Genomic DNA, 16,345 nt, shown 5'->3' on the forward strand with positions numbered 1-16,345 from the left:
GAGGGGCGGGGGGGCATTAAGTCAGCGCGTGACGTCAATCACACAGACGGGCGCCTCGTCTCCCACGTGGAAGGAAGTTTCACGCCACTCTGCGTGATCCACCGACCCTCGCCTCCACAGTGCTGGGACCATGTTACACGCCACGTGAACAGCCACCGCTGCCCGGCTTGGCCAAGGGGCTGCGCCGTGCATGTGCTGAGACTTTGGACGCTGATAAGACGCGAGCCGCGTTCTTTGAAAAAGGCTGCGTGTGTTGTTGATGTGCTTGGTTCTTTCGGTAAAAGTCACGTAGATAGAAAAAAAAAATGACAAAAAAGTTTAAATAAAAAAATAACAATTAAAAATAAAAGCTAAAACCACGACGGTTTCAATCGCAACACAAGCGGTCTTCATCAGACGGAGAGAGTGAACAGCGGTTAGCGCACTGCGCTACGAACCCCGGTGACCCGCATTTAATTCCCCGGCTACGGCTAGCGTCAGTAGCGAGCGATGGTTGAACCGGTTCTGGGCGCTCCCACTCGGTCAACTCAGCCTTGCAAGTGGGTAACGTGGTGCAGTGCGTACACATCGGCACTGGGGAGACAAAGGCGGCCGCGCCTTGCGCTGGTCGCATACATAGCCGATGGTGCACTCGTGCGCATTGCTCAAGGCAGCCTGTGCAGAGGCTACACGGGACAACTTTGTTTTCATCTTGAGGCCCACTATAGTAATTTTGTTTCTTGCTGTGGTTGTCCCACCTGATGACGGACGCTTGTGTTGCGCCCGAAACGTCGTGATTTAATTTATTTTATACCCACGTGACTTTACACGAAAGAACCGAAGAGTATTTCATCTTATTCTTGTTGCTGTTGTGTGGTGCTCACAGCACACACACACAAACTAAGCAATTTTATTTTTTATGTTACCAGCTAAGGTCCACTGAGCTAAATAGCTCTTGTTCAGAAGCGACCCACAATTGATCGCTCAACGTGACGGCTTATCGCGTGGAAATTTATAGCGGCAGCAAAATGCCCTAAACGCGCGTCGATTCTAAACGTGGAGGGGGAAAAATTAACCCGTAAAAACAAAGTTTTTCACTATAAATCCTTTATATGCGTGTTCAATGGGCCACAACCCAGCCCACATTGGTCTTTGAAACGGGCGGCTAGAGTCCTCTCGTCCTCTGGCTTGAGATGGCTGCCACCTATGGGTCAGATGATTGCCTGCCACCATTAAGTAATTGGTAATTAAATATAATTTATTTTTTCCTAAAAAGTGTAACATTTTGGAAAAAAAATTTAAACGAAAATTAATTGTCACGCACAACGAGTCTGTGTGCAAAATGTCAGCTCGATTGGATCACGGGAAGTGGGTTAAAAAAACGACCGAAAGATTTGCACGGTCGTAAGCGCGCAAGTAAGCAAGCAAGTGAACTTAATATAAAGGATTTAAAAATAAAATAAAAACGGATGAAGCCGGAGAAGAATCGTCGCGAGCACGGTGAGAGCGAGAGACGCGCTTCAACAAGCGCCTGGGTCGGGGTCGAACCGGACGGCAAAGGAGTTCACATCAGCCCTGGTCACGGTGGAGTTGATATTAACCTCGGAGCAAGTGAGGACAGCGAGTGGATCGAAGTGCAAGCAAGGTCTGCGGTTGTATGCGATGGGAGCGTTGGTGTGGAGTGGGTTACGGGGGGGGGGGGGGGGTTTCACAATGCATGCGCAGGCATGCGCGTGATGGGAGGCGAACTCCGCGTGTTGGTGCTGTTGATGTTACAGCCCAGCGCGTGTGAGTCGTCTATTGATTAACGGCCTCTCACTCCCTCCCTCTCTCGTGCAATAAACGACGACCCGCAAGTTGGTTCCGCACGGTCACGGGCGATGGTGCACAACACCAGTTGCTATGGGCGCCCTGCACATTGACCTTGTCTTCTTATAGCCTCACGCCCGTGGGTCCGCTGAGCACGGAATTAACGGCGGACGGCGAACGGAACGCGACTGAGATGCGAGGAGACCGCTGCTAGAGAAGTCGACGGCCACGAGCGGGGTCAATGAGCGTCGCTGAGTGGGGTGCCTGGGGGAGCGGTGGCGCAGCGGTTAGCACAGCGCGCTGAGAAGCAGGGGACTCGATATCGATTTCCGACCACGGCTAACGCCAGCGGCGAGCGATACTCGAACCGGTTATGGTTGCCACCCCCCCACCAAACCGCGATGACCAGCGTGGAGAAGTATGGCCAAACACAACCCCCATGAACCAAATGTGGCATGCAGATCGCAAAGGTGACTTACAGTTGACACGAAAGAGTCGTATTTTCTGTACACAACTGGCAGTGAATCGCGTAGTTTCGCTCCAACTTCGATTACCTTCAGGATTGATCATACTGCTACAGTGTTGCGTTAAACGATTTTATAGCAGTGGGGGCGATTGCCTTACCTCTTCCAAGACGTCTGAGTAGCGTGGAAGAGTAGGCCAAAGGACCATCTAGTGGCGCTCTCTTTAGTCGAGGCCCCTTCCACCGGCAGTGCCGTGAGCCGAGCCATTGCAGCGCTGCGCCTTCACCATCGCCGTGTTTTGTTGTGGGGGCTCCTTTAAAATCCGTGGACTCGGCGTTGCAGCCCCTAAAGGCGCATTGCGTTAACCCGGGCCCCCTCGTGACGCGGCGTGGCCAACAACAGCACTGGAGAGACAAAGGCGGCTGTGGGCTGTGCGTGTGTTCCTTGGCTCCAGGGCAATGCTCGCGCTGGATGCGCGCCCCGCTCGACCGGGTCGGCCATCTCTGAACCCTTAAAAGCCGCGGCAGGTTCACTCCTCGGTGAAGTGACGAAGAGAAAGTGGCGCGTAGCAGCAGAACGTTCATCGTGAGCCACGCTGCTGACGACTGCACGTGCGGAGTGAGTGGGTGAGCAAGAGAGAGAGAGGGGAGAATGAGGGAAGCTGAGAGGGAGGTGTGTTAACCGAAGGAGAGAGAGAGAGAGGAAGGGAGAGGTGGGCGAGCGAGTCAGGGGGAGGGGGTAGAGGAGAGGCTGGAGGGAAAGAGAAAAACAGAGAGAGAGAGCGAGCGAGCGTACGGGCTGATTGTGTGTGCGCGCTCATGGGGAGAGGGAGATATAGCCGAGGCTGAGTGCAGTCAGTGTGCGTCTGGGGTAGAGGGAGGGAGGATACGAGGGGGGTGGTGGACGCATACAGAGAGTGCGTGTGTGTGTGTGTGGCAGAGAGATAGTGGGGATCGAACGGCCGGCCCTTGGTGCTTTGAGACTTTTGTTTTTGTAGATTTTTTTCGTGTCTCTCCCGGTTTGTTCCCCGGCTCGGCATGAACGCGACTGCACCGCGAGTCACGACAGCGCCTCGTGGCGACACGAAGATCGGCAGCTCCGTGCGCGGTCGCGCCTGAGATGGTCAGAAAGACCATGTAAGCTCCCGCGGTAGAGAACACTCCTCTACCTTACCCACCTACCCTGCTACCCCCCCCCTCCCCCACACACACACTCACACTCGATGTCAAATAGCCGGCAAATGTCGAAGAAACGAAGAGCGGGCGAAGATGGATTACAACATTCATCTTTGTCATCATCTTCATCATCACCGTCGTCGTCATCATCGTCGTCGTCGGCATCGTCTTCATCTCTGTCGTCTTCTTCGTCATCGTCCTCGCTCAAGACGAAGGACAGCATTGAGCATGGCGAAGGTGAGTGGCTCGAGCATGCATCTTATATTCCAGGTGTGTGTTGTGTGTGGTGTGTGTGTTGTGTGTGTGTTGTGTGTGTGTGGTTTGTGTGTGTTGTGGTGTGTGTGTTGTGTGTGTGTGTGGTTTGTGTGTGTTGTGGTGTGTGTGTGTTGTGGTGTGTGTGTGTGTGGTGTGGTGTGTGTTGTGTGGTGGGGAGCGGTAGTGTAGCGGTTAGCGCGCTGCGCTATGAACCTGGCGACCCGGGTTCGATTCCCGCTCACGGCTAACACCAGTGACGATTATCTGAACCGGTCCTGGGCCTCCCCTAGGTCGACTCAGCCTTAAATGAGTACCTGGTGCGGTGTGTAAACATCGCCACTGGGGAGACAAAGGCGGTCGGGCGTGGTGCTGGCCACCCACCCCCTCGTGTACCGTTCCCGCCTTCATAGGTGCTCGCTAACAGCACTTGCCCCTACAGTCTGTTAAGGCTAAACGGGGGATCTTTGTTGTGTGTGGTGAGTGTGTGTTGTGTGTGTGGTGTGTGTGTTGTGTGTGTGGTGTGTGTTGTGTGTGTGTGTGCAACCGTCGAGGTTGATTCCGCCTTGCATGAGTATCAGAGGCGTTGTCAACATCAGCACGGTGGAGGGAGACAGAGAGACAGAGAGGACCGCATGAGCGTCGTGCCTCACCACGCCACTGCATTCCGTGCGCCCGTGTGTGCCCTTACAGAGGTGCTCGCTAACAGCACTCGCCCCAGCAGTCTGGGGGGGGGGGTATATCTCTGTTGTTGTTGTTGTTGTGTGGTGTATGCGGGGACAGCGATGGGCTTGACGTGACCATAATTTTGATTGCGTGGTGCGCGCGCGCGCGTGCGTGTCCCGCGAATTGACGCGATCCCCGCTGGGTGCACGACTGAAACACACGCAAAGCTCCACTTATTGACACGCTGTGTAGGCCTGCATCCACGCGTCCCCACGCCGCGTGTGGGCAGTGTGGCTTGCTCGCATTGTCGCTCTCCGCTGGCCACTTTGTTCCCGGCAAGCGGATCGACTCGGCGTGCATCTGCTGACCCCTTGCTCGCACCGGCACCTCTGCGGAGGCGTCCGAGACTCAAGTGTGTGACACTTTCGTTTTTTGTCAAAAGTCATGGTGAGCTCGGGGCAGAACGCGTCGCTCGGAGGCAATGACGCTCAGGTGGTTGAGACGAATGTTTGACGAGGTGGTGGGGGGGGGAAGGTGTCCGAGATACGGAGCGAGGACCTCGGCCCGTGTGCGCGCGCAGGTGCGAGATGGATTGCCAAGGAAGGCGATGTGCACCCGTGCGGTGGGTTTTAGCATCGCAAAGTTGAATTGCACGCCGGTTTTTTTTTTGCGTTCATGTCAGGGATTGGATTGACGACGAGAGACCGAGAGAGAGAGAGAGGGTTGGGGGGGGGGCACGCGCATCACAACAAACGCACACGCGCCGGGTGAAACCTCTTTACATGCAAATGCTGCGCAGAGTAAATGGACTTGGGCAGCGCACGTGACTGAGAAAGGTTGAGGAGCGGTGGTCAAGACGAAGGTCGGAATGGAAGCCCAAGGAGAGATCGCGGCGCGGAGATGGAGCTATGAAATGAGCGCGTGTGCCGGTGCGAGGTGGACTGCTACAGCGTAGGGTTGTGAGAGACGGTGACAACTTCGCAGGCCTTGATACATCCAGCGAGCGGACTGCTCACGGCTGCCACCGACTTGATAATGATCATGGTGAATGCATAAGCTTGCGTTGCGTCATCGAGGATGATTGGTCAGTGTAATGTATCACGTGCAAATGATTGCCAATGCAAATATTGTGAAGCTGACAGAAAGCACGTGTATATAAGTTACTACATTTGCATACACGCGTTCACTGTAAGTGTAAGGTGAGGAGAAACCATTCATTCATTGGCGCCCTGAGAACGATTGTCTAAAGGCGCTTGATAAATTGAAATTATTATTATTATTAAAAAAACTTTTATGCAGTGTTCAAATATCGGTTGAGAAAAATGGGGAATAAATATTGGGAGAAAAAAAAAACCAAGGATGGCAAAAGTATCGCAAAATACACAACTACAGCATGAATAACGCCACGGCATGTGGCACCTTGAGACGTCGTGAAAGGCGCCTTATAAGTGTCCAATATTATTCTACACGTTAATGTGCGCAACATAAACACGCGCAAACAGGAGCACAGAACAACCAACAACACCTGGCAGATACATGTTAATCACAAACACCGGCAACACATGACACCTTCGTCAGTATCATGCATTATATGAAGTACCCATTACCTTTATAGAATATTTGTTTTCACGTAACATTGATCACGTGCAGAAACGAAGACGCCCCCGCCTTTGCCGGCCAGCGCTCGAGATCACCCTCGTCTCAGTGACAGAGCACCACACGCACTGACCCAGTTCGTGCAGATCGTCGTGCAATTGTTTTGGATACAAATTCAGCGACGCTGCAAACTTCACAGCAGCACATTTCATCCGGAGCGGTGGATTGACACATTTTTGGGGAACTTATTTCTCACAATACGTAGCCAACCGTGCTACTCAGACACGTGTCTACGATAGCCACAGACGTGACGCAATGTAGGCTGGATGTGGTGTGCCGGGTGGAGAAATATATTTCCCAATCACCGGCCTCGATAAACCCGGCGGAAGTGAAGCTCTGGTGTTAGATGGCCGTTTTGAAATTAATCGCTTTTATTAAACAACACAGAAATGAGCGGACAATGAATTCATATTTGCCTGTCAACATGAAAAGTTAAATAAAACAAACATTACGCATCTCATCATGCCGCACGGCTTTCTGAGAGGGTACAGTTTCAGCAGCGTTGATTCAAGGAAAACTCTGGACCGGTTTATTTTGCTACGTGGAGAGATGGATAGCTGAAGGAAACCTGTCGTCTTCCGATTTGCTTTGTCATTTATATTCTCCACAAGGACGCTCATGATTATTAGGACTTGTGTTTCGCGATACACCGTATACCCATTCTTTGGGTCTTTCGGTAAAGTCACGTAGATAGGTTCAAAGAAAATAACAAGAAAATAAAAAAAACTACGACGTTTCTACCTGATGGCGACAGCTTGTGTTGCGATCGAAATGTCGTAGTTTTTTGTCATTTTATTTGAACCTATTTACGTGACTTTACCGAAAGACCCAAAGAATATGAATTCCTGCAGTCACGAAAGCTTTAAGTCAAGACTGTATACGTAATTTTTGCGTCACTTAGTCTGCAAGAGTTTCTCCAATATTGATTCATACAAGCCTGCTGATGAGACGCTGCGTGTCAAAACCGGGTCTACAGTTTTGCTTTTTATGAAACAATGCTGCTGAAATTATGCACTCCCAGAAGCCCATGCGGCTGGCGGTGTGCGTAGGGGCTTGTGTGGATAGACAGGCATGTGAAGGAGACATGGTCTGCTTTTATTTGTTTTTCTTTTGCTATGAGCAGGTAAGAGGTGTAGTTGTTGGCCACGTGTTGTTCAATGGGCTACTGCCACAACGCTTTCCACTCACGAGTTATTGTGACCGCTGGAACAAAACAAAAATCATCAAATTTTATTTTATGCACCAAATATAACGTCTCCAATACAGGGCGGCGTGGGGGTCACAGTTCACAAACCTCATAATATCAACCGGTTGCATCAAGGCCGTAGCCATGGAGTCAACATTGGGGGGGACCAAATCTTCCAGGGGGTCTGAGGGTTCCCCCCCAGAAAAAAAAAAAACTAAATTCTTGCCTAAAATATAAAAACAATTCACTAACACCTAGGATGGACTTTTTTTTTTATTTTTTACAATAATGTCTAATAGTGTATTGTGTTACATTGCTCTGTTTTTTCTTCTTTACCTTTTCTTGTTTCATTGTATGTAACGGCAGAGATTAGGGATTAATAAAGTACAACCATAACCACAATCATATAAACAGAAATCTATTTTAGAGCAATATATTGGGGGGGGGCATTTTGAGCATATTTGATGTGTCCCCCCAATATATATTATAATTACGGCTTTGGGTTGCACCCGATAGGCTGGAATCGTAAAGATCTGTTGCCATTGTGACCATCGCAAATCGTGGCCATACAGGGCTAATTCGAAACAAACGCAAACAAACGTTGTACGCCACGTGATGTGCGTGCAAGTGTCGAGACAAGTCCGTCCGCCCGTCCTGCGTTCTGAGGCTCCTCTACCTTCGCCTTCGTGAGGCTGAGTCGACTTAGGGGAGGCCCAGGACCTGTTCAGATTTACCGGTGTTGGCAGTGGACGATAATCTAACGCCGGGTCGTCCGCTTCGCTTGACAACTCCCGGACACGCCGAGGAGGAGGTTCCTCATCCAGCAGTGGATTTACAAAAAGGGCCGTGCGTGCATAATGACATTTCATAGTTGTGTGCATTCCTGAGCAGTCACGGGTGAGCTAATAACAGCCCAGGCGTTCCCGCAGAGTCCGTGACTATAATTGCCCACCGTAAGTGCGGAAGCTTCAGGGCATTTCGCCCATTCTGTTGTCTCCAAACACGCCGGTGTTGGGGAGAGATTCATGTAACGCGCCCCACCCCCACCACTTGTGTATGGACTCGCCGATTTGCGATTGCTGCCCACGCATTTCGGTTGATCCGATGTGCGAGAGATTTAGAATCACCGAGTACGGCGCGACATGTCAGCACACGGTGGCTCTTTAAGGACCGCTGGCTTCGTGACGTTTTTCGTTCAGGGACCATCGTCTTGTATTCACCACAGAGTGCATTGAGGCTCTTGAAATACTGAGGTTTTTTTTTAACTGAATTCGAAAGAAACGGCTCCTCTTCTGATGTTGGTTGCCGACCTCTGGTTCATAGACGGACGCTTCCGTGTCGTAATTGTTAACGCGCTCGGGGTCATCGTGCCTTACATTCCCTCCACCTCTTTCCACACATCAGTACAAACTGCATCGATATCGATGGGTGATCCACAAGTTAATCGATCGGCTGGTCTCGCGTGGGGGGGGGGGGTTCAAATGTGGGTAACTCCCACTTCTTCCGAGACTCACTGCCAGTGTGGAAGAGTAGGCCAAAATAACCCTCCCGAGGTCAGATTGCGCTGTCCAGAGCTCTCTCTCTCTCTCTCTATCGAGTGGAGGCCCTTCCGCTAGCAGCTTGCGCTGGCAAGCAATTGCAGGGCTGCGCCTTAACCCACAATGGTTGTACGTACAGGAATGACAATAACCACCAGCAGCAGCTGCGGCAGCGTCGTCGTCGTCTTCAAAAAAATAATAAAAATAGTTGAGCGCGTCAAACGTTGCCCTCGGAATGTCCCTTTGCGTAAAAACCAGTCCATCAAGTCGGGCCGCGCCGTGAGCAGCGCAAAGGGAACGCCGTCAGATAATTTCAGCTGCCACACGTTTGACAACGCCCCCCTTTGATAATCGTCCACACCCCCCCCTCCCCCTCGAGACATATTTATTTATTAGTCTTCTCTCTCTCTCTCTGTATTCTTCAAGTGGAGTAGTCTAGTTCCCTCCTGATCGGCACGGCAATCTACACACAAATACATACGGTCATCACATGACCACCACGAACCACCACCACCACGATAATCATCACCACCACCACCACCACCGCCACCACCACCACCACGAAAATCATCACCACCACCACCACCACCAACTGCGTGTCGCAATGGATACCTGCACATGACCGGGAGAGTGGCAGCAAGCTGCTGATGTTATGGGTAACATATGTAAGTACCGTACAACACAATGATCATCATAATACTACTACTCATAATCTTGTTCCAGATTTCTCTTCACATGTCACGTACACTCGCCTTTGCCCACGCTTTGCCATTGAGTTCACTTTGCTGCTTGGCGCTGCCTTAATTTCATCTCGCAGTGTGTCTGTGCGCATACGTGTGGAACGGTGGCGCAGTTGTTAGCGCACCCATACGCTAAGAACTGTTGCTGTTCGATTTTTCAGGTCACGGCTAACGCCAGCAGAGCGAGTGATATGTATGTTGGGTCGGAGGGGGTTGGGGGTCATATTCGTTATGATGTATCTCCTTTAATGTGTGTACATATAACAAAAAATATCTCGTGATATCATTTGTATGTGAGATATATTATCTATACAAAAAGGTAACACCGCGTGTTTTCTGTATCGCTATGCTGAACAAAGTTAGAGGCGAAACAGTCGGTGCGGTAACTCGTGCTCCTCTACAGCGGTGCAGTGAGGGACTGTTAAACAGCGCTAGTAGCGATAGAAGAGTGAACAGGAGGCGGCTGACCACCGCAGGTGAGTTCGTGACTTTGCAAACTAAAAAAATACCCGCAAATTACTCGAAATTGATGCTTCCACTTGCGGAACGTTTCCCTCCACTGCTGGCAGCAACGGCGGACTAATGCCCGCTTCTAGGCCAGGTGCCGAGTCATCTTGTGCCGCACAGGGTTAGCTGGCACTGGGGTGGGGGGGTGCCCCTTTCAATTGTGTCGAGATGAGACGCTGTGTGACGTCGTGCCGTGACGTCACTAATCGCGTGCTAGCAAAGCATGATCGTTGCCATTTTTTCTCTGCGAGCGCGCGTGACGCATAGGCCGGCCTGCATTTATGTTCGCACGGTGAACTTCTTTCGCACCGCACGTCGTAGCCAACCGCGCTAATCCGAAAGGTGCGCGTCGTTCACATATTCAGAACATCTTCAATGGGTCTTAAGATTCCTTTCAGAAGCTCGTGCTTTGGTATGTTTGGCCAATTCCTATTCAGAGAAAGGGTGTTGTTGCGTGGTAGTGGAAACTGGAGAACCCGCGACGGCAGTGGAAACCTACTGCTGCTACTTACACAAAGATGGACCACAAAGATGGAGTTAGGGGCCGTCCATAAATGACGTCACGCACCTAGGGGGGGGGGGGGGTCAGACATTTGTGACGATGTGTGACGAGGGGGGGGGGGGGGGTTGAGAAATGTGCGTCACGTAAAAATGCGTAACTTTAAATAAATATCGACAACACGTTCTACTTACTTAAATAGACTTTTTAATAAATGTTTTCTCCTACAACATCAGAGTGCAGCGCCACATTAAATACGCACTACAATGTCAATAGTTTAAAGCGATTTGAGCATGTTTCATATTTTTTTTTTGGGGGGGGGGGGGCAGAGCTTTGTGACGTCATATTTGAGGGGGGGGGGGTCTGACTTTTTGTGACGCCGTGTGACGAGGGGAGGGGGGTCAAAATCCCTCAGCATCACATTCAGTCGTGATCTCTTCACGTCTCATAATCTTGCAATGTAGGAGTATATCGAGCTGCTGCGCACAAGCTGAATAAGAACATCGCAAACAACACAAATGTCTAGTGACAGTAATGAAATATTTAGTTTGAAGAGGGTCCATCATCATCATCATCAGACGTCATGAAAAAAACTAATGATTGTTATGAAAGGACCGAGGAAGAATGGTTAGAAATGTTAACATTTGAAGCTCGGTTTGCTTGTGGTCTAACGTAAGGCAAGTCCTCGGTTAACGCTTGGCAGTGTTCACACTACAACGCGTTTTCACTAGACAGCGGTTATTACCGTTATAACGCGGTTTCTGAACGGTCCACGAGGAACTACTTTCTTGAGCTGTGGCTGAGCGGAGTGATACAGCGACGCGGCGGCGTACCCTCAGTGCTTTGTCACGCCGTCTCACTGCGTGGTATGCGTCTTAGTACATCGTTTCTCCTCAATCCTTAGCGTTGCACTATATACGGGGAAATTGTTTTCGCTCAACCCGTTAGGGGCCATCCATAAATGACGTCACGCGATTTTAGACGATTTTTGACCCCCCCCCCCGTCACACGGCTTCACAAAAAGTCAGACCCTCCCCTCAAATATGACGTCAGTTCAAATCTCCCGTCAGTCACGTGGCCTCTGTGTGGCCACCTCCATTCAGAATTTATCTCTCCCCATTGAGAAATCCTATTACAAGCAGAAATGCAAGAGTTACACTTCAACATTTATCAAAAAACAACTTTTCAAATAATTCAAGTAAAAATAAAAGTAAAACATTTCATTTTGGGAAAATACGAAAACAAATCCAAAATGGGCTTCAACATCAGAAAATCTGATTTCCTAAACAATGAGAAGCAACACTTATCACTGGCGTGTCCACAGAAGACAAGCGCGAACAGATCACACACAAACACACACACACTGCGGATGGGACTCAGCAAGTTGGAATTAATCCCGTGAAAAAAAAAAAGCATCGGTCCGTAAAGCTCATAGCGCCTTATCGATTAAAATATGAATGTATTATTCACGTGAGAAAAACCATACCCTTGCCTCTATTATTATTACGTGTTTTTTTTTAGCTTGTGGGCATCTCGTGTTCACATTGTGGTCTTCGTTGGGGCTGACGGATGAAGCTCCCTCTCCCCCACCGCGTCTGTGCTTTCTCGCCTTCGCTACCTTTCCGATCTCGTCAAGGAGGATATCACCACCATCACACAAACTCCCGGCATCCTCGCAGCGAAGACGGTGACCACCGCTTTCAGACGCGCGCTTCTGCGGCCGTCTGGAACGTTGTTGCTTCCCATGTTAGGAAGCCACCGGAGCAATGCACTTTTAAATCTCGACTGAAAACTCATTTCTCTATAGCTGCTTGTGTCGTTGTCCTTCCACCGTCGCACCTCCGATTAGCACGGTTGGCTACGTACGGCACGAAGGAAGTTCAAAGTACACACGCACAGAGGCCTCACTCGCCATGATGGTCGACTCGTAACTTCCATGACTGCATCCGGCACGGGGAGGCCCTCATCCAGCGTTGTGATTAACAAATGGGCCGCTTGCGCACAATCGCTCCATTGTGTTGGCGTGTGCAGTAATTGGCCGCTTGCGCACAAGCGCTTCCACGTCCATCGCCCACCCTTTTGGCCTCGCCCCCCCTCCCTCCCGATACGTTCCTTTCATTGGCTACCATAGTCTGATGAGCTCCCCCCTCCCTCTCCCTCCCCCCTCAACTCGCTTTTAAGGGATTACATCTTGAATCATTGCCTCACTTGATACAGCTAATCTGGCTGTGACGATCCCACCTGATGACGGAGACTTGTGTTGCCTCCGAAACGTCGTGATTTTTGTTTTTATTTTATTTTACTTTCTACGTGACTTTACCGAAAAAACCTAAGAAGATGATTCCTTGCAGTCACGAAAGCTTCAAATCTAGAATGGGCTGCGACGTTTACGTAAAGCTGCCCTCCTTGAAATTCTACCTGTGCAACTTCATGCAAAACAAGAATCGAGTAACGCTAAACGCGCGTGATTTAGGCTATGCTACGTTTTTACTATTTATCTATGTAGAATTTGGGGGGGTGGTTAAAGATGAAAGATTTGTGGTTGAGTTTTTATTGCTTATTAAAGTAATTGGTTTACTTTGCTGACGCGCATTGCAGACACGTGGGCACTGGTTCGCTGACCCCCGACGGGTAAGAAGCGCATTAATAATGCCTCAAGCGAAGCGTGCGCGTGACACGTGCGAACGAGGGGCGGTGAATTCGCGACTCAAATGACCGCTGCCCACAGCGTTAATAGGCGGCGTCTTTTGGGTCATCAGCAGACAGATCTCTGTATAATTTAAAAGCACCACGAGACCCCCAATCGGTGACGTTTGGGGGCAATGGAAATGCTTCATAGCAGAGAGACCCCTCATATATAACGAAGGGCCATTGTTTGAGTGAGTGAGTGAGTGGGTGAGTGTTGTGGTGAGTTAGTAGGTGCGTGGGATAGTGTTGTGACCTGCAGTGTGGTGAGTGAGTGTTGTGGTGAGTGAGTAGGTGAGTGGAATAGTGTTGTGACCTGCAGTGTGGTGAGTGAGTGGGTTAGTGTTGTGCCCTCCAGCGTAGTGAGTGGGTGAGTGTTGTGGTGAGTGGCTGACTGTCGTAGTGAGTGAGTGGGTGAGGGTTGTGGTGAGTGAGTAGGTGAGTTGGGTAGTGTTGTGACCTGCAGTGTGGTGAGTGAGTGGGTGAGTGTCGTGGTGAGTGAGTGGGTGAGTGTCGTTGTGAGTGAGTGGGTGAGTGTCGTGGTGAGTGAGTGGGTGAGTGTCGTGGTGAGTGAGTGGGTGAGTGTCGTGGTGAGTGGGTGAGTGAGTGTCGTGGTGAGTGACTGGGTGAGTGTCGTGGTGAGTGAGTGGCTGAGTGTCGTGGTGAGTGAGTGGGTGAGTGTCGTGGTGAGTGAGTGGGTGAGGGTTGTGGTGAGTGGCTGAGTGTCGTAGTGAGTGAGTGGGTGAGTGTCGTGGTGAGTGAGTGAGTGTCGTGGTGAGTGAGTGGGTGAGTGTCGTGGTGAGTGAGTGGGGAAGTGTCGTGGTGAGTGAGTGGGTGAGTATCGTGGTGAGTGAGTGGGTGAGTGTCGTGGTGAGTGAGTGGCTGAATGTCGTGGTGAGTGAGTGGGTGAGGGTTGTGGTGAGTGGCTGAGTGTCGTGGTGAGTGAGTGGGTGAGTGTCGTGGTGAGTGAGTGGGGAAGTGTCGTGGTGAGTGAGTGGGTGAGTATCGTGGTGAGTGAGTATCTGAATGTCGTGGTGAGTGAGTGGGTGAAGTGTCGTGGTGAGTGAGTGATAGATGCGAGTGGCTGGTGGCCGCATGGACACGAGCGGTTGCGGTAACAAAAAAAACCTGCGGATCCTTCTATGAGTCGATCAATGGACTGCTCACCCTGCCATCGCATTCCCATCGCCGCCAGCCCACACACCCAACCCACCCCTGCCCTCCAACTTCCTAACACTCGAGACGGCCGCGGCTTATCTTCTGTCGAATGTCACCTGTATCCTGTGACCGTATCCTGTGTCCCGCATTACGCACTCGCTGTTTTGTGCGCGCACCACCGCCCTGTTTCCCCTGCGCCTTGGGGTACAAGTGGGGCGCTGTGGTTTCTGCTAGAGGATGGATCTGCCGCTGATGCTGCTGCTGCAAGCCACGAGTGATATAATAACGGCCTTGAATCATGCGCGCTCTCGCACAAACACACATCTATATGTGTAATGTGTACGTAGAACCGCGTGTTGGTGCGTTGCGGCAGGCACACTCAAATTTAAGAAGATGTGGAATTCCTGTAGAATGCGTGGGACAATCTCGCCAAAAACAGACGTCAATGGCGCACAGCATTGGCTGAAGCTGCTCGGTTGCGTGAGAGACGGCGTCTTGGAGACACGGAGAAACAACGAGCCAGGAGGCGCGGGGCTAGAAGTGGTTAGAGTGTCGACCGGTGCATCTGCATCTCAGGAGTTACCGTCAGCCCACCGTGCGTGTGGTCTACGCAGCAAGGTGCGTCGCTCAAACGGCGGTCTTGCTCGTCACAAACGCAACGGCCACGTGAGATGACGAACGATTACTGACTCCCGATGCAAGAGAGCTCATCGTCCTTGGGAACGAACTTGCGTGATGATGAACTGTGTCTTTAGGGCATGTTTTAGTTTGTTTTTGATCAAGCGGCCTCTGATATCCCGTGGGGCTCCTCCTGGGAACACTTCGCACCTCGTCTCGAACACACTTGAAAGGGGGCACCCCCAGTAACAGCTGCCCCTGTGCGGGTCACGTGGGCATTAGTCTGCCAGTGATGATCGCTAGGTGGTCTAGCGTAGGGGCACCCCCAGTAACAGCTGCCCCTGTACGGGTCACGTGGGCATTAGTCTGCCAAGAGGGGGGTTGATGATCGCTAGGTGGTCTAGCGTAGGGTCACCCCCAGTGGCAGCTGCCCCTGTGCGGCACAGGGTGACTCAGCACCTGGCCTGCAAGCGGGCATTAGTCTGCCTGTCGGGGCGATTATTTGACCACACGTTAGTGGCGGGCTGGTGAAGTTGGTGAGCATAGATGCGGGAGCGTAGAAGTGCAGTCCAATGATTAGCATGGTCCCGCAGTCCCTATGGTTGTGAGTGACACTGAAGCTGTACAAGTCCTGGGCCCGACGCCTTAGACCGAGAGCCACAGCGCCCGGCGTGGTGAAGTATGGTCTTAAAAAAAAACCCACTGCGACCAACACGGTACGGGGGAGGCATTCATCCAGCAGTGAATTGACGGATGTCTGTAAGTTGGTTAATAATTACAGGCGTAACCGCGTGTGTCGGCTGCTCTTGACCGATTCTACAGCGCACCACGCTGCACACACATTTACAGTAAAACCTTGGATTGCGAGCATAATTCGTTCCGGAAACGTGTTTGTAATCCAAAGCACTCGTATATCAAAGCACTCGTACATCAGTTGTGATCACGTGACGCTCGGCAGACAAAGCGTACACACGTACTACTCGTATTGCAAGACCTCGCTCGTTTATCAAATTAATATTTATTGAAAACATTTGCTCGTCTTGCAAAACACTCGCAGACCAAGTTACTCGCAATCCAAGGTTTTACTGTATATCGTAACAATAACGCCACTTATTTACCAAGGACAATCCTGATGAGTCTCAACTCTCTTCTTCGGTTGGGGGGGGGGGTTCTGTATTGGTCGACGTTGTGGTCAATCCCATTAATGAATCGATTTGTGCTGGGGCGGAACTCCCCGGGAAAAAGGAAAAAACCCACCACACAAACGACGGGGAAAAGTGGTGGGGGGTGACACTCAACACTGCCATCTCCTGGCGACACGTGACAAGCCCCGCGCCTAGCACACCTGGCAAGCCCCTTCCGAGTGTCATTATGAAGAGGGCCAACCCAGTTTGGTTGACGAGATCCGGTGAC

At 51.1% G+C, this 16,345-nt stretch overlaps 1 protein-coding gene across 10 annotated transcripts in view; it reads left to right on the top strand.

The window, feature by feature from the left end:
* The first annotated feature begins 3,022 nt into the window (after nucleotides 1-3,022).
* The window catches only part of PDE10A (phosphodiesterase 10A), a 136,525-nt gene continuing 123,202 nt past the window's right edge, over nucleotides 3,023-16,345 (top strand). For 8 of the 10 annotated variants that reach the window (XM_078615573.1, XM_078615577.1, XM_078615574.1 and 5 more), the window contains exon 1: nucleotides 3,023-3,664. In XM_078615573.1, coding sequence (XP_078471699.1) covers nucleotides 3,475-3,664 — 190 coding nt within the window. In that variant the 5' untranslated portion in view covers nucleotides 3,023-3,474. Of the gene's footprint in view, nucleotides 3,665-9,138; nucleotides 9,391-16,345 lie in introns of those variants that run through there. The other 2 variants (XM_078615581.1, XM_078615584.1) reach the window with 1 other exon arrangement.

The sequence above is a fragment of the Lampetra planeri genome, chromosome 47, assembly GCF_965212315.1.
Source record: "Lampetra planeri chromosome 47, kcLamPlan1.2.h2, whole genome shotgun sequence".
Taxonomy (NCBI): domain Eukaryota; kingdom Metazoa; phylum Chordata; class Hyperoartia; order Petromyzontiformes; family Petromyzontidae; genus Lampetra; species Lampetra planeri.